At 39.3% G+C, this 22,808-nt stretch overlaps 1 protein-coding gene across 1 annotated transcript in view; it reads right to left on the bottom strand.

Annotated features, from left to right (window-relative positions):
- Positions 1 to 1,540: 1,540 nt before the first annotated feature.
- The window catches only part of RAB8B (RAB8B, member RAS oncogene family), a 79,714-nt gene continuing 58,446 nt past the window's right edge, over positions 1,541 to 22,808 (bottom strand). The window contains exons 3-8 of the mRNA XM_008016341.3: positions 19,677 to 19,737; positions 14,063 to 14,140; positions 13,059 to 13,148; positions 9,971 to 10,036; positions 6,612 to 6,662; positions 1,541 to 5,820 (exon numbers count right to left, since the gene is read on the bottom strand). Coding sequence (XP_008014532.2) covers positions 5,728 to 5,820; positions 6,612 to 6,662; positions 9,971 to 10,036; positions 13,059 to 13,148; positions 14,063 to 14,140; positions 19,677 to 19,737 — 439 coding nt within the window. The 3' untranslated portion in view covers positions 1,541 to 5,727. The remainder of the gene's footprint in view (positions 5,821 to 6,611; positions 6,663 to 9,970; positions 10,037 to 13,058; positions 13,149 to 14,062; positions 14,141 to 19,676; positions 19,738 to 22,808) is intronic.

The following is a 22,808-nucleotide window of genomic DNA, read 5'->3' as shown; positions in this document are numbered from 1 at the left end:
GGGGCAGAGAGAAGAGCCTGGGGTAAGAATGCCTCTGAGACCAAGAGGAAGGAGGTGAGGATGAAGGTGGCCTGTAAGTTAGGGAGGGAGAGGAGGCTAACGTGTTTTATGACTGATGCTTTCCTCTGGAAGGAGGGAGGTGAAAGATCAGTCCGTGAAGAGGGACAGGGAAGAGGTAGGAAGCTTGAGAAGAACAGTGAAGGTCTGAAATGGCTATGGGATGAATGGGAAAGGCTGAGACTGGGAACATGTGCAAACAAAGTAGGAGAGTATCGACAATGCTGGTGCCATCAAATTGGTTCTTTCCGTCTGGGCATGGTGGCTCATGCCTGTAATCCCAGTACTTTGGGAGGCCGAGGTGAGAGCATCACTTGAGCCCAGGAGTTAGAGATCAGGCTGGGCAACATAGTGAAACCCTGTCTCTACCAAAAAAAAAAAATTAGCTGAGTTAGGTAGTGCCTGTAGTCCCAGCTACTCAGGAGGCTGAGGTGGGAGGATCACTTGAACCCGGGAAGTAGAGGCCACAGTGAGTCATGATCACACCACTGCACTCCAGCCTGGGTAACAGAGTAGACCTTGTCTCAAAAACACCACAAGGCTGGGCATGGTGGCTCACGCCTGTAATCCCAGCACTTTGGGAGACCAAGGCGGGCCGATCACCTGAGGTCAGGAGTTCAAGACCAGCCTAGCCAACATGGCAAAACCCCATCTCTACTAAAAATACAAAATTAGCTGGGCATGGTGGTGTGTGCCTGTAATCCCAGCTACTTGGGAGGCTGAGGCAAGAGAATTGCTTGAACCTGGGAGGCAGAGGTTGCAGTGAGTCGGGATTGTGCCACTACACTCCAGCCTGGGCAACAGAGTGGGGCTCCATCTAATTTAAAAAAAAAAAAAAGCACCACAAAAGAAATTATTTTCAAGTGAAAACACAACAACAGAAACTAAATGTGCAAGGTCTAAGAAAGGAAGGGTGATCAATTTAAAGCTACAGGTTCTACAACAGAATAACTTCAGTGTATGCTGAGCTAAGTATGATGAACAGGAACAGGGGAGCTGGCTATTTTTCTAGATCTTTAAACAATTCTGGGTCAGATATAAAGTTTGCTAAAATATCTTAAGTCTGCCATGGTTTGAGTCATATACCTATCAAATTTGCAGAAACATTTTAAATTTTATTTATTTATTTATTTTTGTGAAACAGGTCTCACTCCACTGTGCAGGCTGGAGTGCAATGGCCCGATCCCAGCTCATGGCAACCTCCACCTCCCAAGTCCAAGCAATTCTTCCACCTCAGCCTCCTGAGCAGCCGGGACCACAGGTGTGCCCTGCCATGCTCGGCTAATTTTTGTATTTTGTAATTTTGTAGTAGAGATCAGTGTCTCACCATGCTGGCCAGGTTAGTTTTGAATTCCCGACCTCAAGTGATCCACCCACCCCAGCCTTCCAAAGTGCTGGGGCCACAGGCGTGAGCCACTGCGTCTGGTCCAAATTTGCAGAAACATTTTTTAAATGTGCAGTCCATTTCAGAGAGCCATTAGCATTTTCATTTTCATTACGTAGTTTTTATTTTAGACGAACATTATTATAAAAAAAAAGTTCACCTGGAATAAAATCCATTTAAAAAAAACACAGCATCAGTATCAGTACACAGTTAATGAACTGGCTTAAACAAGATTAACCACATGACAGGTCCACTTATCTGCAGGAGCTTTTCACATTAAGCCACTGGAGTAAAAACAAAATATGTTTAAACATGTACAGTAGGATAATTATATGGAAAAACGAGAGAGTTTCCATTAGGGGCATGATTTTCATCAAACAGTTTATGGTATTTTGCATGAAAGGAACTGCAGTGTCAGCTGCAAACAAAATAAAACCCATCTGTAAGGTCATAAAATTGAACTATAATAACTAAATTCACATTTTAAAAAAAGGTAAGAAAGTGAAATAAGTTCTCTTAGTTTCTTGGCACAAGAAATGCAATTGCATATGGCACACGCATTTCAAGAAATGAAGTAAAATCTGAAAATATCCCTAGAATAATTGTTTGCTAATTTTTATTTCTGTACATTTCATTTAGATTTTTTTCAGAGTGAACATGATAGTCATTAATTTTATTAGCCTAAAAAAATGACTGATTCTACTCTAACGTCGTGCTAGAATTTGAAATTCTTTTAGCATATCCTGTCCGTCTGGGTCCCTCTGTATCAAGGGATTTCAGTTTTAGACATTCCTTTCCAACCACTCCTGTACCCCCTTTGGATGTAACAAGGAAAAAGAAATGTCTCTTCTGTTAAAAAAAAAAAAATTCTAAGAAACCTGATTGCAGAAATGAGTGCTTAAAATTTACGATAAGTAAACCAACATAATGAAATGTGGTTTTCAAATCTTCAGCTTAGAAGCTCATCTTTAAAGACTGAGAACTACATTTGTAAAGGAATCTAAGTCATGAACTTGGAAAGAATGTCTGCTTAAATGTATCACTTACTGATCACAGGAAAAACTTTATAAGCCTTAATATAGACTCTCAGCATTCAGAACCTGTAAAATGGAGTTATAATCTCTTACTTAGAAACTTCTGCAAAAACGCACCTATATTGCACAGCTAAATTTATTAATGGAGACAGGGAGATAATACTTTTTTTATGCTACTGGATATGACATGTATGCTCTATTCTAAACTAATATTTCCTACCTTTCCCAATGATGTCTTCAGTTCAAAACAAAACATAGAGTCTAAATTTTGTTAGATGCTTAAAAGCTGGCTCACTGTTTTTCTACCAGGTATTAGAATACTAGTTAGCTAAATGAGGTATAATTAAAAAATAGTCCTTCAAAGTAAAGAGTATAGTCTTCTGAAAATTTATAACAAAGACTGCACAAAATGTTTATGTAAATAGTAAGAAACCCTGCAGCACCCACTAACTGATGCACAGGTAGATTATTGTATCATAGTCTGTCCAAGTAAAATATAGCTAAAATAAGTTCCCAGTGAAACATTTTACAATCAACTGATTTACATGCTACTTAGTTACAGCACATTTTCACTGTCTGACAGGCTCAGACTCTATTTGAAAAGGTCTAGTCCAATCACTGTCAAAAATTTACACATGATAATAGAGTGCAGCCACGGAACCACTAATACTGCTGCAAAACTCTTCATGTACCTTATCCGTAAGACCGCAAAAATGTCCACAAAAAACTAGATTTCTTCTGTTTCAGCAGGGAACAGACAATTATCTGTCATTGAATTCATCTACAAATAGAAAAAATAATGCACTGTATGTACATTATTAAGCAAAGTGGAATATTTATTGGGTCATTTTATCATGCAGAAAGTGAATTACCTAAGGTCTTAGCTCAATGTATATACAATTTAGCAAAGCTAAATGTAAGAAAATAGCAAGGACAATTTATTTCTATATAACAGAGCATATACTCCCAGTTTGCTGCTACTTCAAAGAGCACTTTTAGACTCATCTAACTTTCACAGGCTCTTTCAAGTGAAGTTCATGGAGACTAGTTATTCCACATAAGACAAAAGAAGCAAGAAGAAATAGAACCAAAGCAAAGCATTCTGTTAAAAAAAAAAAAAAAAAAGTAATAAAAGCTAACCACAGAATATGTCAGTTTTGGTTTGCAGACAACCCCTGAGATTATATAAACCAAAGCATTAAGACACCAAATAGAGGTAAATTACTAAGAGAATTACATTCATACATGGTGTCATAGCACTTATCTTTTAGAAGGTACTTTGTTACCATCCAGAAAGCTTAACTGCTTGGATTTTTTTCAGGAAATAGTCAATATAAGATGTTTCTAAAAAATTATTTTTTCCTTTTGAAAATGTATCTAATTTGAAGATAGAATTACAATAAACTTTCAATCATGGAACTGCTAATTATACTAGAAGAGCAATGAATGACTTTTAAGCCTATAGGTAATTACAAAAAAAATTTACGGAGGCTGAAATTTGTCAACAATAAGTTTAGTATATCAAAAATAGTTTGGGCATATTTGGAGCTGCTAAATTGTTCCTTTATTTTCAAGTAAGTACGAAAGATTGACTGGTCCAGGCATTCTAATGACATATCTTAATTTGAAGAGAATTCTCTGTGGTAACAAGCAATCCCTTTCCACTGCCATCTCCTGTTCTTAACTATCCAGCATGATAGTAGCCTTTGTGAAGCAAAACAGGCATACCAGGAAGAATAATTATTAACAGAATTCATTTCCCTCATCCCCTCGGTATTATCCCCCCTCTGCGTTATGACACTGAAGGCTAGAGTAACAGCAATGACATAGTGATCTGAATTTGGCACATAAGTTAACACTAAATACCTTATGATGGTTTTATCTACACAAGTATACCAGTACCAGTGTTTGCTGAGAAAGGCAACTAAGCTTTTGGTCGGCTTTAGCCCAGATGACTAGACTAAGTTCTATAACAATGAACCAAAACAGATGGAACTGGGTTCTACACATTCAACAACAGCTGTTTGAAAACTGAAACCTTGGTCCTGTTTTCTCTAATGAAAAGGCAAGACTTTTCCTAGAGGTTACACTAGGTCTAAGTACTTTTATTTCTAAAAATACCTCCCAAATAAAACCAACCAAAAGTCATTATTTTCACTATTACCAAGAGCTAGCTCTATTAAATTTATATCAACAAGTTAATCTGTCTTTACATAGGTAAGCTTTCCACAAACTAAAATCTAAACCTAACTTTTGTAGACAGGGATTATGGCAGGAATTTGGTATTACAACTAAACCAGCCAGCTAAGGAGTGAACCTAAGAAAAAATCTATTACATATCCTTATTGACAGAATCACAGTTAGACGCTGGACTAAAACCCTAAATAGTATATCTCTCAGCCCACGTAAAATTTCAGCTCAAGAAGTTCACAAATAGAAACAGATAATAATGTTCGAATGTGTTATTAGTTTTAGGTAACTGAGTGATTACAGTAAGTCAAACATGGAAAAGAATAGCAAATACAAACCCCAGGGAAAATGAGATTATGGTGATTTCCAGATGCAGTTTCTATAGATTAGGCAGAGGTAATCATTTTAAAAAGTGATTCATTCAGCTACCCAGACTCTGGCAAACAGGTCAGGAAGGAGCAAAGCTCTTAACAATCTGAAGAAATAAAGAAATTGTGGCCTTTGATGACTAGATGGGCATTTCAGTAAAATTTTTTAATGACTTTAATGATTCTTATTTAAGAAAAAGCCCTTAAATAAATGCTACCAAGGCAGTAATATTTGACCACATGAACCAGACCAAATACCCTTTTAGTATATTAACCTCTGCTGTAAATGCTCTGCTTTTAACATTGCCACACGTACAATTTTGTCTAGAACTTCATGACACAAAAGTGTGCAAACATGAGTCTAAGATTGTGCTGAAATAGGGAAAGGCTAACACTGATGTGCAAAGTAAAGAAGAAAGATAACAACTTCTGCAACAGGTACTAAAACAAGGAAAAAACAAGTTAGGTCCTGCATGTGTCTCCACTTCATTGCTTCCATGTTTGAAAAAAGCAGCCTGTCCTTTTGCTAGGCCATGAGGCTGGAATCCACTTGGCATTCTGTGTTGAGAGGTCTAGGTTCAGTGGTGCTCTCAGCAGCAGCCGGGAGGTGTGATTCTGAGGCTGGGTGACCTGTGCTTTCAGAGAAGCAGGAAAGGGCCCTCTAGGTGTGCTGCAGTCTCTCAGAAAGAGTTCATCAAAGTAGCGAGCAACGAAAGAAACTGGTCTTCTTTGATCGGTTTTCTGTTATTTTCACTGGTCCACCTGCTCCTGCTGAATTGCTGTCATTCTAAAAAATAGAAGATAAAGTTACCAAGGAAATAAAAGTTTCATGATTTGACCTCGGTTACCTAAAAAATAAAAATAACTAACCACACCATGTGAAATGTGTATTCTAGTGACATGTGTATTCACTAGAGTATTTTATTAGAACGGGAACTAGTTAAGCACCAATGTTGTCTTTTTATTTGGAAATGGTGAATTAAAAAGAGGAAAATGCCCTTACAACAGCAGCTTTTATATCAATAATGTATTAGATAGGAAGCTTCTATTTCTAGTTCCAATGGAGTGCAAAGTTTCAAAGGTAATGATGGAAACAATGTTAAGATACTGGCATAGGCAATTCTGTTAGAGGTAAGAAGAGCTAGCAGTATAAGGTATGCAATTATACTCAGGACTCAGCACAAAACAAACTTTCAAGGTTGTCTTAATGATTTCAAATTTAAGCACACTTTAGCAACTTCAAAATCATAGCTACATAGATATAAATATCTGTCACATGAAAACTGAACTGGATAATTTTATGGCAAAAATCGAATTTGTGCCATTACTATTTTTATTATTCTGGTCAAAATTCAATTTCAAGATCACTTAAACAGCCAGATGAAAGATATGAAACAGCTGCAGTTCAGAAATAAGAATCCTAAACAAATAGAACTAAGAATCAGAGTTCAACCAAATGAGTATCTGAGTCAGGGAAAAAAATGAGTTTAATGTGAATATCTTATAATTAGACCTATCCTTTTTATCAAATGCCAAATAGAGAGCATAATGGAAATAAAAATTATAAGTGATACAAACCATTTTTCTGTTGAGTTTTGTCATTATATCTCGTGCAAGTGTAAAAAATGCCTATAGGTAAAACAAAACATTTTCATTATTATATATTCACTATATATATATATTCCCCCCACCTCAGAGATGGGGTCTTGCTATATTGCCCTGGCTGGATTGGAACTCCTGGGCTCAAGCAATCCTCCCACCTTAGTCTCTCCTGAGTAGCTAGAACTGCAGGTGTGAGCCACGATGCCTGACTTATTTTAAAACAGAAATACAGAATTTTTCATTATTTCACTATAAATATACCACTTTAAAGTTTTAACATTAAGAAAGTAACAATTGTAATCATAGTATGCATGTATTTACTCTTTTGAGATTGTATCATAAACATTTTCTAATGTTATCAAACCATCATTCATTCATCAAACATTTTCTTCATGTGACATAATATCTCTCACAATAACACCCTTGTTGAATCACGAGTAACTTCCTCAGTACACCAAAAACAGGACAGAAGCTCTGTCTAAGCTACCCAACTTCCCTAGAGCAGGGCACAGTGCTGATCTAGGAGATGCTGAATGTCTAGTTTAATGAGTGAATCATTATGTATTACCCTATAGCTCTAAAATATGTCTTCACAAAAACTCTACTTTTTATTTCTGACCTTTTCTTTCAAATTGCTCTCACTGTTATAGCTGAATATGCATAATTCTCCGTGTCTTAACACTTCAAAATCCCAACAGTTGCTGGAGCTCTTGGCTAAACTCCCCACTGTGGAAGTCAGTTCAAATAGAAGCAGGGCAAATCTGATTAATCTTAGTGATAATTTATCCATAATGTCTCTTGATACAAACCAAGCATTTTTTAAACCCATCATCTCTTTTTCTATGAAGCCAAGAACTATTAAAGATTTTCCATTTGTCCCCATGCTAAACCCACTGTTAAATCAGCCTCTTTGTTCCCAACACTCCTGATCCCCAAAAACTGTTCACGACAAGGATTATTTCCAATCTAATCAAATAAATATGACAACTACTATTATTACTCATTGTCAGTGTCTCACTGTCAAACTCGTCACCTATGAGTCTAACCACACTGATTTAAAGCTCTGGTAAAATTGTTACCATCTGTATGCCTGGCTAGAATAAGCAGCTCAGGCAACTCCCAGTTCAGGGAGCTCTATCCATACTGTTGCATATTATAGGATTTCATTGCTTTTTATTGCTGAATAGTATTCCATTGCATATACATACCACATTATTATTTATTTATTTATTTTTTAGACGGAGTCTCACTCTGTTGCCCAGGCTGGGTGCAGTGGCACAATCTCCGCTCGCTGCAAGCTCCGCCTCCCGGGTTCACGCCATTCTCCTGCCTCAGCCTCCCGAGTAGCTTGGACTACAGGTGCCCACCACCATGACCGGCTAATTTTTTGTATTTTTTTAGTAGAGACGGGGTTTCACCGTGTTAGCCAAGACGGTCTCGATCTCCCGACCTCGTGATCTGCCCACCTCGGCCTCCCAAGGTGCTGGGATTAAAGGCGTGAGCCACCGTGCCTGGCCCATACCACATTTTCTTTATCCGTTCATCCACTGATGGACACTTAGGTTGATATACTGATTTCTTTCTTTTGGGTAAATATCCAGGTGAGACTGCTGGATCATATGGCAGTTCTATTTTTAGTTTTTTGGTTGTTCTCCATAGTGGCTGTACTAATTTACATTCCTACCCACAATATATGAGGGTTCCCCTTTCTCTACATCCTTTCCAGCATTTATTATTGCCTATCTCTTTGATAAAAGCCATTTTAATTGGTGAGATGATAGCTCACTGTAGTTTTGATATGCATTGCCCCGGTGACTAGATGTCGCCATTTTTTCATATACCTGTTGGCCATTTGTTTGTCCTCTTTTGAGAAATGTCTATTCAGATCTTTTGCCCATTTTTAACTTGGATTATTTCTGATGGCGGGAAATCCTTTTGTAGCAAGCAGAGGGAAGCATTTTTCTGCTTATCTAAGCTTGTGTAAATAAATCAGTAGAGGCTTCCTGTTTCCTAACACCCATCCGCCAACTTAAACAAATAACTGTTACATTATTTAAAACAAAGAAAAAGTTCTGATCAGTGTCCACTGGCTAATAAAGTCATGTAGGTCTCAAGTTTTAACCATCATGTTATGATGAACAATGAGTAACCTAGGAAATTAAATGTTTATGAGACTATCAGTATGATTAATTACATGTATTAATACATATCACATGTAAATTACAGTAAATTACATGTATTATTTTTATGATCAGTTGAAAAAATGTTTTTTAAAAAAGAAAATATCAACAGTTCTCTTGGTGAAGAAAACCTATTTTTTTTTTTTTAACACTTTAAGTTCTGGTATACATGTGCAGAATGTGCAGGTTTGTTACATAGGTATACACGTGCCATGGTGGTTTGCTGCACCCATCAACTGGTCATCTACGTTAGGTATTGAAGAAAACGTATTCTCCTAAGACTTTAGATGGTTTGGTTTTCCTTAACAGCTATCTTAATGAAAATTTATTAACGCTACTCCCTGATAAACACACTTTCTTATTTCTACTAAATGCCACTGTTACAATTTATTGTGCTTAATCTACCTCAAATGTGTACACTAAAGGAATGTGTCCTATAAACTAACAGCTTAATTTTCCCTTGAGAGAGTACAGCCTTGAAAGTGATTTAACTCTTCTGCTGCAGGCATACAGGATGACATGAATGAGCACAGGACACTGGTTGGTCTTCTAGTCAAGGATTTCCAGCTGCCCAAACAAAGGGCAAAACTGAACTTCCACATTCTATTCTGTGAATCTTAACTGTGCAATCTAATTAACTCACGTGGAGGCTACATGCTAGAAATTCAACAACCAGTGTCTGCATAAAAATCAGAAGCAGCCGGTTGTGGTGGCTCACGCCTGTAATCCCAGCACTTTGGGAGGCCAAGGCGAGTGGATCACGAGGTCAAGAGATCGAGACCATCCTGGCCAACATGATGAAACCCTGTTTCTACTAAAAATACAAAAATTAGCTGGGCGTGGTGGTGCACACCTGTAGTACCAGCTACTCAGGAGGCTGACACAGGAGAATCGCTTGAACCTGGGAGACAGAGGTTGCAGTGAGCCGAGATCATGCCACTGCATTCCAGCCTGGCAACAGAGCGAGACACCATCTCAAAAAAAAAAAAAAAAAAAAAAAAAAAAATCAGAGGCACAAAAGCCTACAAAGTGGAGTTGGGTCAACAAAAGGCATTCACTAGGTCAGAAAATACCAAAGCTTTGAGAGCTGCTTGAACACAGGCCCCTAAGCACCTGTGCTGCTCTGTAACAAGTCACCAAACGTTTCCTTCTTACCTCTTCTACATTTGCACTGGATTTTGCGCTTGTCTCCAAGAATTTAATCCCATAGTCAATTGCTAGCTGAAAGGCAAACAGAAATATTTAAATTTAGCAAAAGATGCTTGAACATATAATGCATTTATATTTCTTAGGTTTTTCAAAGTCTCAAAGGTAGGGTATCTATTTCAGAACTCCTGTGGTTCTCAAATTTCTTTGTTTTCTTCTACTGTATTCGGAATTTAATAATTTAACTTAATCATCATAAGAAAGATGGCACAACTTCCATTTAAAACATAATTTAAGGCCGGGCGTGGTGGCTCACGCACTTTGGGAGGCCGAGGCAGGTGGATCACGAGGTCAAGAGATCGAGACCCTCCTGGCTAACATGATGAAATCCCGTCTCTACTGAAAATATAAAAAATTAGACAGGCGTGGTGACACGCGCCTGTAGTCCCAGCTACTCAGGAGGCTGAGGCAGGAGAATTGCATGAACCCGGGAGGCGGAGGTTGGAGCAAATGGAGATCACGTCACTGCACTCCAGCCCGGGTGACAGACCAAGACTGTCTCAAAATAAATAAATAAATAAAATAAAATAATAATAATAATTTAAGTACTTCTCTTTTTTTCTTTTTTTGTACTTTTAGTTCTCTAATATAGGATAAATATCTCCTGAGGTAGGAGAATAGGGTCTGTTGGCAGGGAACCTAAAACCAATTCATACTGACTTCCTATAACTAAATCAAAAGAAAAACCCCAGCCTTCCACGCCCAGGTAACAAAAGTACAGGGGTTATTCCCTTTGCAACCTCCTCCTGTTTTCTGACTCACAGATTAAAAATGGAAAGTACCGCTGATTGGTCCTCTCCCACAACCAATCAGACGTCTGCGCAGGGCATAACTTTGTAACTTCATTTCATCCTCTGATTGGTCACCTTCTGCAACCAATCAGACTGGTCATGGGCCACTACTTCATTTATGTAGGGTGTGAACGAAGTAACCCATGGAAAATTTCTAGAGGGTATTTAAACCTCAGAAAATTCTGTAACCAGTGCTCAAGCTGCTTGCTCAAGCCCACTCCCACTCTGTGGAGTACACTTTCATTTCGATAATTCTGTGCTTTTTTTGTCTTCATTCTTTCATTGTTTTGTTTGTGCGTTTTGTCCAGTTCTTTGCTCAAAATGCCAAGAACCTGGATGACTTTGTAGTCAAGATCCTCCACTGGTAAAACTACCATTAGCCTGGGATTCATTCACTCCTTTTATCTGCTCCCAAAGTATAATTCTCCAACTTTACTATACTGACCGGGCGCAATGGCTCGCGCCAGTAATCCTAGCACTTTGGGAGGTCGAGGCGGGCGGATCACCTGAGGTCAGGAGTTAGAGACCAGGATGGCACATGGCGAAACCCGGTCTCTACTAAAAATACAAAAATTAGCCAGGTGTGGCGGCGGGCGTCTATAATCCCAGCTACTTGGGAGGCTGAGACAAGAGAATCGCTTGAACCAGGGTGCTGGAGGTTGTAGTGGGCCCAGATCGTGCAACTGCATTCCAGCCTGGATGACAAGAGTGAAACTCTGTCTCAAATAAAAAACAAAAAACTATACTGACTTTTAATTACTTTTTTTTTTTTTTTGAGACAGAGTGTCGCTCTGTTGCCCAGGCTGGAGTGCAGTGGCACTATCTCAGCTCACTGCAACCTCCGCCTCCCGGGTTCAAGCGATTCTCCTGCCTCAGCCTCCTGAGTAGCAGGGATAACAGGTGCGTGCCACCATGCCCAGCTAATTTTTGTAATTTTAGTAGAGACGGGGTTTCACCATGTTGGTCAGGCTGGTTTTGAACTCCTGACCTCGTGATCCGCCCACCTTGGCCTCTCAAAGTGCTGGGATTACAGGTGTGAGCCATCGTGCCAGGCCTTAATTACTTTTAATAAATGAGTCCAGAATTCAACAAAAATTTAAATACTAAAGTATTCAAGCTTTGATTTCTATTAAGACAAACTGTGAACTCTCATATATTCCTCAAAAAGTTCCTAGTTTATTTACAATGCTAAAATTAAGTAAATGTTTTTAGGGGAAAAAAGTCTGCACCAAAAGTTCACAGTCAAATTGAAAAACAAAATGTGGCCAGGCATGGTGGCTCACACCTGTAATCCCAGTACTTTGGGAGGCCGAGGCAGGTGGACTGCTTGAGGCCAGGAGTTCAAGACCAGCCTGGCCAGCATGGCAAAACCCCGTTTCTATTAAAAATACAAAAACTAGCCGGGTGTGGTGGCACATGCCTATAATCCCAGCTTCTTGGAGGCTGAGGCATAAGAATTGCTTGAACCCAGGAGGCAGAGGTTGCAGTGAACTGAGAATACACCACTGCACTCCAGCCTGGGAGACAGAGCAAGACTCTGTCTCAAAAAAAAAAAAAAAGAAAGAAAAAAGAAAGAAAAAAGAAAATTCAATTTGCATATATAATTTTTTAAAGGTTAAAGCAAAATTCCAAGACTTAAAAAGTGAAGCTTCTAAGTCAATTTAGAATCTGCCACAGAAGTAAATATGTGCACAAAATATCCCTTTGCTTTACAAGAGGACACAAAAGAGAGAAATGCCCATAAACAACATATAATTGACATCCATAGCTTGATCAATTACAAGGAATTTATCCATAAAACCTAAAGCTAATGTATAGTAAAATATTCTTAGGGAAAAAAATGAATTGGAAAATGATTCCTGTTGAAACGTCACCTACCCTGTAACTTTTTTTAAAAAAAGAATGAATTACTTTAACTTCAAAACTGGGCATTTTCACACAGATCTGGAAGAAACAGCCTGAACTCTAAGCTGCAGGAATCTGAGAAAGGACCAATTTGTATCTCCCAGAAAACATTAGCAAATTCTTTAGGAATGAGTCATGACCACACAGTATAGGGAGCTGGATCTCGAATACTAATTCACACCATTCAAGTATGGATTACATCTCTTTGTTGTTGATATCCAATTTAAAAGGATTAAAACACAGATTAAAAAAAAAACTTAAATCAATAATTAAACAATATGAAGAAAAGAAATGCTTAATGTGAGTAGAATCCAACCTTTATTCATTCCATTCACATTTACCTTCTCCCCTCTTTCTTTTGACACTTGTCTTTTGTCATTCATATCACATTTGTTACCCAGGATCATTCTTTCAACATCGGAAGAGGCATGCTGCAGGGAGAAAATAGCATGCTATAAAAACAGCCTGAGAAAAACCCATTACTTAATAGACAAATCCAACTTGTCAGAAACACATGAATTTAATAAGACAAATAATCTTTCACTCACACAAGGCCTAATTCAGAGAAAAGTTTAAAGGTGGGAGGAGGGGCAAAGCTACAGCACAAGAGCCCTCACAGAGCCTGTGCAAACCTTCTTCCCGAGTTTTGGAAAGAAGGTGGAACAAACACAAATAAAGCTTACGGTGATCTAATGACAAAATTTCCAAATATTTGGGTCAAAGAAGGACAAAAACTTGGTACTGAGTGAACCAGTGGAGAAGGTATTCTGGATTCTGAACTATTTAAAAAAGAAATTCATCTAAGTTAATAGAAACGTGTACAAAATTATATCAGTCAGATTTCTTTCTTAAGTGACAAAGACATTAAAAAATCTTAACACCAATTATCCTGGGATTAAAACAATCTTCAAATATCTAAGATGGAGAAAATGTCAGAAGGGTAAAAAGTTGCCAGGGTAAAGAGATACTGTTGCTAGCCAAACAGCATGGTGGGATAGAAGCTGGGAACCAGATGTTTTAATCCTGGCTCTTCTTTTTAAAGGCTGTATGAGCACAGGCAAATCATTTCTTTCTGGTCTGTTATTCATGTGTAAAATGTGATCTAGGATTAAATTATTTCCCATATCTGGCCCAAACTTAAAATCTCGTGACATTACTTCTCTGTTCCCCTATGCTCCAGTAGTCAGACTGGCAGCACCAGAGATTTATGGAGCTCTTCAGAGAGGGCCCAACCTGCCCATGCCCTGCTTCTAAGCAGCTCAGCTGCCTTGCAGAGACAGAGGAGCCTTTTACAAGCACCCAGTAGGACTCTTCTCCAATGTCACCATTCTCTTTCCGCACATACCTCTTCAATGTTTCTGATCCAATTTTTAATATTGTCAAAGGATTTTTCATTTGTGATGTCATAGACCAGCATAATGCCCTGTAATGGGGAAAAAGACCTTCATTTAGTACTTTATATATTTAAAGTTATAGTATATAATGTCAATGTACTCCTACCCTCCAGAAACCTTTTGTTTGTCCATTTTTCCCTTTACAAAAGGATTCATAATAAATTTGAAAAGTACAGAGAAACAAAAATCAATAAATACATTATTCCACTGGTCTCACCATGTAAATAAAAACCCTGTTAACATTTTCACTGTTAACCTTTAATGAACTGGTGATTGTGGTAAAGGTGAGACACCCTTTCCACCTGGCCTAACATGAAAACAATCAGCATCAACTGGGGCTGAGTGTTCAGTCAAAACACAGATAACACTGGGAGTAAGAGTTCGTCACTTCCATTGTGCACTTGTTTATTCCAAGTAGAAACTATCTTGCTTCCTACTGTTCTACTAAGATTGAGACTACACTGATTTAAAATTATTTTTTATATATGTTGATCAAAAAATAGGTTGTCACTATTTATCTAAGTACATCACAGACACTTAAAATCCAATGTATTTGTTATACTGGTTTAATGAAAGGCATTCTCGTCATATTTTTAAAGACTCCATGTCTGATATCTCTTTCTTTCTTTTTTTTTCTTTTGAGACAGTCTCCCTCTGTCACCCAGGCTGGAGTACAGGGGCACGATCTCCACACACTGCAAGCTCTGCCTCCCAGGTTCACACCATTCTCCTGCCTCAGCCTCCCGAGTAGCTGGGACTACAGGTGCCCGCCACCACACCCGGCTAAGTTTTTGTATTTTTAGTAGAGACGGGGTTTCACCGTATTAGCCAGGATAGTCTCGATCTCCTGACCTTGTGATCCGCCCACCTCAGTCTCCCAAAGTGCTGGGATTACAGGCGTGAGCCACTGCACCCGGCCCATGTCTGGTATTTAGAGGTTTACCTTCCAAATGTTTAAACTAACACCGGTATGCTATTGCAAAATCTATATCCCCAGACCACACTTCTGTACTAAGTGCTAGAACTACTCACCTGTCCATCTACTACACAAATATTTAGTGAGCACCTACTGTGTGCCTGATACTATACTAGATGCTACTAGCAATGAACAAGATAGAAAAGGTCTCTTCCTCTTGTAGATGGCTAGCAAAGACAACAGACAATGAACCGATATCTATACAACTAATCATAATTTTGACAATTGCTATGAAGATGCACGGGGAGCTCATATGCTAGGGATGTAATTGAGTCTGGTTGAGGGGCTGGAGTGGGCAGGGGAGGCTTCCCTGAGAAAATGACATTAAAGCCAAAGCCTGGGAACTTAGTAGACTTAAACTAGGCAAAGAACTAGGAGCTAGGGTGAAGAGGGGAAGCCCAGGTACCTGGCAAATAGCAGAAACATTGTAAATCTCTTGCTGATGTTGAACCAGAGACCACTGGATTGAGTGAAAGAAAGTCAGCTTGGCAAGGCTGCACAGATCTAATGGGTGGAGGGCACAAGATGAGGCTGAAGGGCTAGGCTGGGGTACTCGAGAGACCACTGTCTGGACATTGGCCAATAGATACCCACTGTGATCACGGCAAACTCAACGAAGTAAAACATGAGGTTGTCTTGTCTCCTTTGAATCTTCTATTTGTCCCTGTATTACCATTTTGGTGAAAGTAATACAACCCAGTCAGCCAGTCCAAGCATGCATGTGGGAGTTATCTTCTTTGCTATAGCCAATCAGTCACTAAGTCCTGGAGACCCAATGTCCTAAATATTCCAGAATCTTACCTATCACACACACAGCCTTATTCAGATTCTCACAAATTAGTCTTTACCTGGATTCCCGTCATCTTTAATTGATTTGCCTGATGAATTTCATTCTTTTTTTTTCTTCCTTTTTTTTTTTTCTTTTAAGAGACGAGGTCTCGCTATGTTGCCCAGGCTGGCCTCAAACTTCTGAACTCAAGCAGTCCTCCCACCTCCGCCTCCTGAGCTGCTGAGATTCTGGGCATGAGCCACCACATCCAGCTTTCCTGCATTCATTCTTAGCCTCCTCTAATCCACTTTCCATAAGGGCACTAGAGCTATCACTTCATTGATCAAATCTCTTTAGCACCTCTCCATTACACTCAAATTTAAATTAAAATTCCTTAGTATGGTAGGGGGAAGTCCTTCCAGGTCTGGCTTCCAACTTTGTAAGTAAATATAAAATATAAACATAAATATATATATATATCATATAAAACACACATATACACATAGACAAAGAATACAGGACATTAAATGTTAACAGAATATATCTCTCAGAGTAGTGGGATTTTAGATGATTTCTTGGGATTTTCAAAGTTTCCTATAGTATATGTATCCTTTTTGCAACCAGAAAAACATACATTATTGTTTAAATGACAAACAACTCCTCTATCCTCTCTTCCTCTAGCCTCAAATACAAATGCTTCACTTTGGTTACATGCTGGAAAGGCGATTTTACAATTGTTTCAATGTAAATAATTTTATTTATAAAGGTCAGCCTGGGCGTGGTGGCTCACCCCTATAATCCCTAGCACTTTGGGAGGCCAAGGCAGGTGGATCACCTGAGGTCGGGAGTTCGAGACTAGCCTGGCCAACATGGTGAAACCCTGTCTCTATTAAAAATACAAAATTAGCTGAGCATGGTGGTGCATGCCTGTAATCCCAGCTACTTGGGAGGCTGAGGCAGGAGAATCACTTGAACCTGGGAGGTGGAGGTTGCAGTGAGCTGAGATCGTGCCATTGCACTCCAGCGTGGGCAACAAGAGTGAAACTCTGTCTCAATAAAAAAAAAAAAAAAAAAAAAAAAAGGTCAAAGTAGATAACTATACATTTTAAAATCGTCAAAATGGTAAATGTTCTATTATGTATATTTTACCACAATAAAAATAAATCAAAGTGGATTCTGCATAATTCCTGATGCAATGTGTTTGGCTGCCTACAATATTAAAATTACCCAAATTACTGCCCTAGCTCTACCATTCTTTGGACTGTGTGAACAACCCAGATCATACATGCCATTTCATCATGAAGTTTCATTTCACTGGTTAGCACAGAAAGTGTGAACATGGTGTGGTGTTACGAACACAAGCTCTAGAGTCTGAGGCTCCTAACTCAGACTCCAGCACATATTAACTGGGAGATCCTGTAGACATTATTTTATTCCTCTCAGTCTCCATGACCTCATTTACAGAATGAGGACAATACTTCTTCCACACTAGATCGTTTTGAGGATCTACTGAGATATGTGTAAACTACTTCACCTAGAGTCTGGGACATAGCTTGGACTCAATAAATGGCAGTTATCATTAATTTATATCTTTAGTTTCAATAGCAGAAATCATTCACCTATTTCTTATGTTTTTAAGCTAATAAGATATTATGAATCAGTTAGAAATACAAATTCAAGTGTATCAGTTAAAACGTTATGTATCTAGTATATATCTACAAGAAGAACAGCTTCCTAAGAATTCAGAAGATGGTGTTGGTCTATGAGAAATGTTAATAATGTAATGATATGGTCCTGTTTTTCCCCAAAGCCCAAATGTCCATCAGGATCACTGCTATGCCTATGAATGCTGCTGATGTGTTTGAAGGGATATGGTGACAGACTCCAGTCTAGTGCTTGTCAACATGCCACATACCTGAATCAACCAAACTAAACCTGCCATAACCACTACTTGCTGAAAATGGCGGGCCCCACAACCCACTGGAACAGACGACTTGAGAGATCCAAGACTCAGGCACAGCAGGATTTCCTGAAGATTTATCTAAGATGGTTTCTAGGTCTAAAATATCCCACCGATTCACCCCTTTAGCAAGCATTTATTGAGCCTCTACTACGTGTCAGACACTGGCATTGTATACAGGAGAACAAAGACAGAAATCTCTACCTTCAAAATGTGAAAGATAATACTATTTAGAATAGCAACAATTTCTAATTATCTGAAGTAATGTGAGGAAAGACTAGGCAGTAAATAAATTAAAAGACAATCCTCAAATCTAAACATATTATTTAATATATTTCCATGCCCTCTTTCTTCATACAATAGACTACAGCCAGACATTCAAGCGAAACATTTACTCTCATATTCTAAGTGCACCTGCCCACCCTCCAGTGAAAATGAGCATGCAAATGGTGTCAGCACATCATTCCTAGCATGCAAAAAACTACTCAACAGAAAGGCATGTGTGTCTAAGATGCCTCTAATCAGAATTACCTGTAAACTATTCCAAATCATCCCTGTTATGATGTTCTTTTTATCCCTAAAATTCTTTCCTGGGGGAAACAAACAAATGACAAACAAATGTCTTCCTGGCACATATAATAAGCCCCTTCCCTTTGATTCCAGTCTAAGCAAAATAGAGAGTGGCTGGCAGCTATTTTTATTAAAACGATGACCCTTTACAATCTTAAAAGTATTATAGGGTGGAGTATGCGGAACAAATACACATAAAATGGTTAGTGGTACACTTCAGCTTTAAAAAGAAATCCCTACTCTTCTTGTGGGGATGAGTTATGATGCTACTCCAACACTGGAGAGTGAGTGGTGGTGGAGAAGGAAGGGCAGCATGTCAGTGAGGGGATCTGTGGGTTCAGACCACATCTTCCTGGAGGCGTGGGGACAGCTATCACCCCTTCAGCTCTGTCACCCTAGCACCACTCCAGGAATACAAGAATCTTTTAAGCAATGAGTTGGGAATGATGGCAGCTGGTACCCTACAATCTACCAGTTGGGGTTCACGATCTCAGTTGTTTAACCGTCAGACTCTCTGAGCATACTGGATTTCATCATAATTCAAGACTCCAACTTGTGCTTGGCTTAGGCCTAAACACCAGAGATAAAGCCGTGGTCTGAACCTGACATTCTAGGCATGGTTAAGCACAGCTCATGGAAGTAAGGCAGCTTCCAAGCTGCCTTACTCACCACTGTACTCCTAGCATCACACTGCCCAGAGCCAAAAAGCAATAAAAGTGCACTGAATAGATGAAACATCTTAGGATAGAACATAACAAGTGACAAAGTTATGACAGCAAGGAAAATGCCTGGATTCAGCAAAGAACTTGGTAGTCAAGATTCACCAGATTCTTTCCGGCCAGCTGGCAGAATGTGGTCAGAGGGATGACAGAGACATGAGCCACAGCAGTGGATGTTGTGGAGGTGGTGAGGTAAGAAATAATGGTGGCAGGGCTGAATGACAAGACAGTATAAGAAAGGAATACTTAGTTATAGGGCTTGTGGTTTGCTAAGATTGCCATAAGGTATTAATAAAAGGAAAAATAATGAAAATATACAATAACATCAGAATGTGTGGAGGAGTTCTAGAACATCTATAAGTTAATCACCTGATTATTATGATGAAGACCACTGGCAAAGTATACAGTTGCTAAACACAACCAAAAAACCCTTTAAATGTCTTGTTTCCCCATCAAAAATTGTATTTTTCTCCATTGTACTAGACTCCAGCTTGAATCCTATAATCTTGGCAAACAAACATTCGTGCTTTACTTCTACCTGAAGAGTTACAAAACCCTACAACACACTCACCATGGCTCCTCTGTAGTACGCTGTCGTGATTGTTCGGAATCTTTCCTGACCTGCTGTGTCCCTAAAATATGAAACAAAGGAGAGTGGTTTTTAAAGTCATCACCAGCATCACTAAGGAGAAACCCTGCTGTAGGAGATGTAATTCTGGTCTGCTCAGGGTGCAGTGGTCACAGGCGAAAGGAGAACGAGACACAAAGGGAGCCCTCTGCACATCTGCAAGCTGGAGGCGGTGGTGGCCACAGGAGCCTGTCAAGAGCTCACAATGACCTGGGTGAAAAACCCAGACCTTGATAAAAACAGCAACAGAAAAATACACAGAAAAATCCTCCTAGGAACTGGCGTGTTATATTAGTCGAACACACGTGGGAGGGAATAGAGAATAATTTTAAATTCTTGGACTCCCGGAGGTAGTTATAATCCTTTTTGTAAGTGCTTAATGATTAAAGCACTTTTGCTTTCTTGCCTGAATGTCTGATTTCTGTATAAAGCTAGCAGTTGAGCTGGACTTATTACTGTGTACATTCTGCTCAGCAGAGCACAATAAAATAGATCTCCTCGAGAACTCGTTCAGCTATGGAGCCCATGATTTCATGGGGACCTGGAATTCAACACATAAATTTTGACAACGTTTTCAAAGACTTTTAAACATAAACAACATGTCAAAACTATATAAACTTTCATATATTTTTGCTTTTTAGCTGATGGCATACCATTAAAATGCAATCTGAAAAATACAAGAGTTTCTGATTTCATTTATAGAAGCAATCCTATAAAGGAAGTTAAATTTCCTTGATACTTGAGAAAATCAATATTCTCAAATTTTCCACTTCCAGCCAGAGCTAATTCATTCCCTGTGCTACTAAGACAATTTAATTGCAGGACAGAAAGCAGCATTTGTGGAAATATACTAAAAATCTAGTATATATCAAATCCTAATAAAAGATGAAGGCCCAAGGGAATATCATAAGTTAAAAAGCAATAAATACCTCAACACAGACATATACCTTACAAAATACTTTCACACTGCACTCACGTGATGTCTACCACAGCCCAGTAGGGTGGGCTACTGGATGGGGGTGTTACCAGTATCCAAGTTCTGCAGATGAGGAAACAGGCTCAGAGGAACTATGGTCCCAGCTCTGCCACTAAACAGCTCATACTATTTGTTTATTTGTTTGTTTGTTTTTGAGACAGAGTCTCGCTCTGTTGCCCAGGCTGGAGTGCAGTGGCATGATCTTGGCTCCCTGCAACCTCTGCCTCCCGGGTTCAAGTGATTCTCCTGCCTCAGTCTCCCAAGTAGCTGGGACTACAGGCACCCACCACCATGCCCAGCTAATTTTTGTATTTTTAGTAGAGACGGGGTTTCACCATATTGGCCAGGATGGTCTCCAACTCCTGACCTTGTGATCTACCCGCCTCGGTCTCCCAAGGTGCTGGGATTACAGGTGTGAGCCACCGCGCCTGGCCCAGCTCATACTCTTGAAGGAGACAAGCATCTTAGGTCTCAGCTGTTCAGCTCTGGGCCAGGCCTCACAAAAATGCAACCTTATCTTGTCATTCTCTTTGATCAGCATTAGATACATGGGGCACTTGTTTGATGCACAGCTAACAAATCATGGGGAAATGGAAGCCAAGCACTTTTGGGTAGACTAACGATATTTTCTTGATTTGAACACACTGTTGACCTAGAACCCGCTTTGCAGTGAGGATGGAAGAAAAACACTACCACTTTAAATGTAAGTTGTGAGGACTGAATGGAGACAATTTTGTTGCTGAGAGTAATGAGAGATAGTGCCATGATGTTGTGGCTACTCTCTATTAAGTTATAATTAGCTGATCACACACAGGCTCCTAGAAACACTTATGATCAGGACTACACAGCACAGTCAGAAATTCTCTGAGAAACGCAAGGAGGGGATCATGAGAAAAGATGTAATTTTTTAAATCTGTAAAATATCTGGCATCTTGTTCAATACCAATGGATGGAAAGGGCAGCCTATAGTAACCTTCATAACATTTTCCAATGAAGTACACTGGAAACCACTAGGAAGCTAATCACTATGTTCCAGGGCAGTTGAGTAGTTGTCCCAGCTTCATCACATATGCCCTCAGGTGGATCTAATCACTCTCAGTCCCTGTTTCCTTCTCTATAAAAGAAGGGCTGGGGGATATTCTTCTTCTATCCCAGTTCTGAGATTCAAAAAAGAAATAGAGCCGAAGGCGAAAGCTAATATGTATAACTTTACTCTTTAGCCCTGCCTCATTCTTAGTGCTGCTCTGAATTCTACATTTTGTCTACTGCTGTCATCATTACACATTAGATCTGCAAACATCACCAAAAACCTCCCCAAAGCTTCCAAATCTAGATGGCTCCATGCAAGGCACTGAACTGAAAGAAATTAAACCAGCTTCTAGGAGGTTAAAAAAAAATCTAAAAAGAGCTTCTGAGTTCATGTTAAAAATATTCAATCTAGCAATCTGGAGGAACCATATTTATTCATTGTAGTTGGACAGATTCTTCAGGAGTTTATGAACCAGAGTTGGGTAATCATAAGATCTTTGCCTTGTATATTGCAACATTAGAGTTGGGAAACATCCTAAGGACTGATAGTTTGTGTTCTTTCAACATTTATATGTTGAAGCCTAATCCTCAATGTGATGGTATTTAGATAGAGGGACTTTGGGAGATAATTAGGTCATGAGGGTGGAGCCCTTGTGAAAGGGATTAGTGCTCTTCTAAGAGACACCAGAGAGATGATCTCTCTCTGGGCCATGTGAGGATACAAGTGGGATAGCTGTCTACAAATCAGGAAGCAAGCCTTCACTAGACGCTGGATCTGCTGGCACCCTGATCTTGGATTTCCCAGCCTCCAGAACTGTGAGAAATAAATGTTTATTGTTTAAGACACCCAGTCTATGGTATTTTTGTTATAGTAGCTGTGATAGTGTGATACAGTAAGAAACACATACAATAAGAAACATATTTGGTCTCTGCTCCTGATTCTTGGCATACAGATAGTAAAATTCTTGGACTCTCCAACAAAGTGTTTAAGTTCTTTTTGTGTGCTAATGAAATAACTGGTGGCTGGGGCTCCTGTCCAGCCCAAGGATAGGAGGCTGGTTGCCAGGAGA

The sequence above is a fragment of the Chlorocebus sabaeus genome, chromosome 26 (genome assembly GCF_047675955.1).
Source record: "Chlorocebus sabaeus isolate Y175 chromosome 26, mChlSab1.0.hap1, whole genome shotgun sequence".
Lineage (NCBI taxonomy): Eukaryota > Metazoa > Chordata > Mammalia > Primates > Cercopithecidae > Chlorocebus > Chlorocebus sabaeus.
This window is presented reverse-complemented; position numbering and strand designations above follow the sequence as displayed.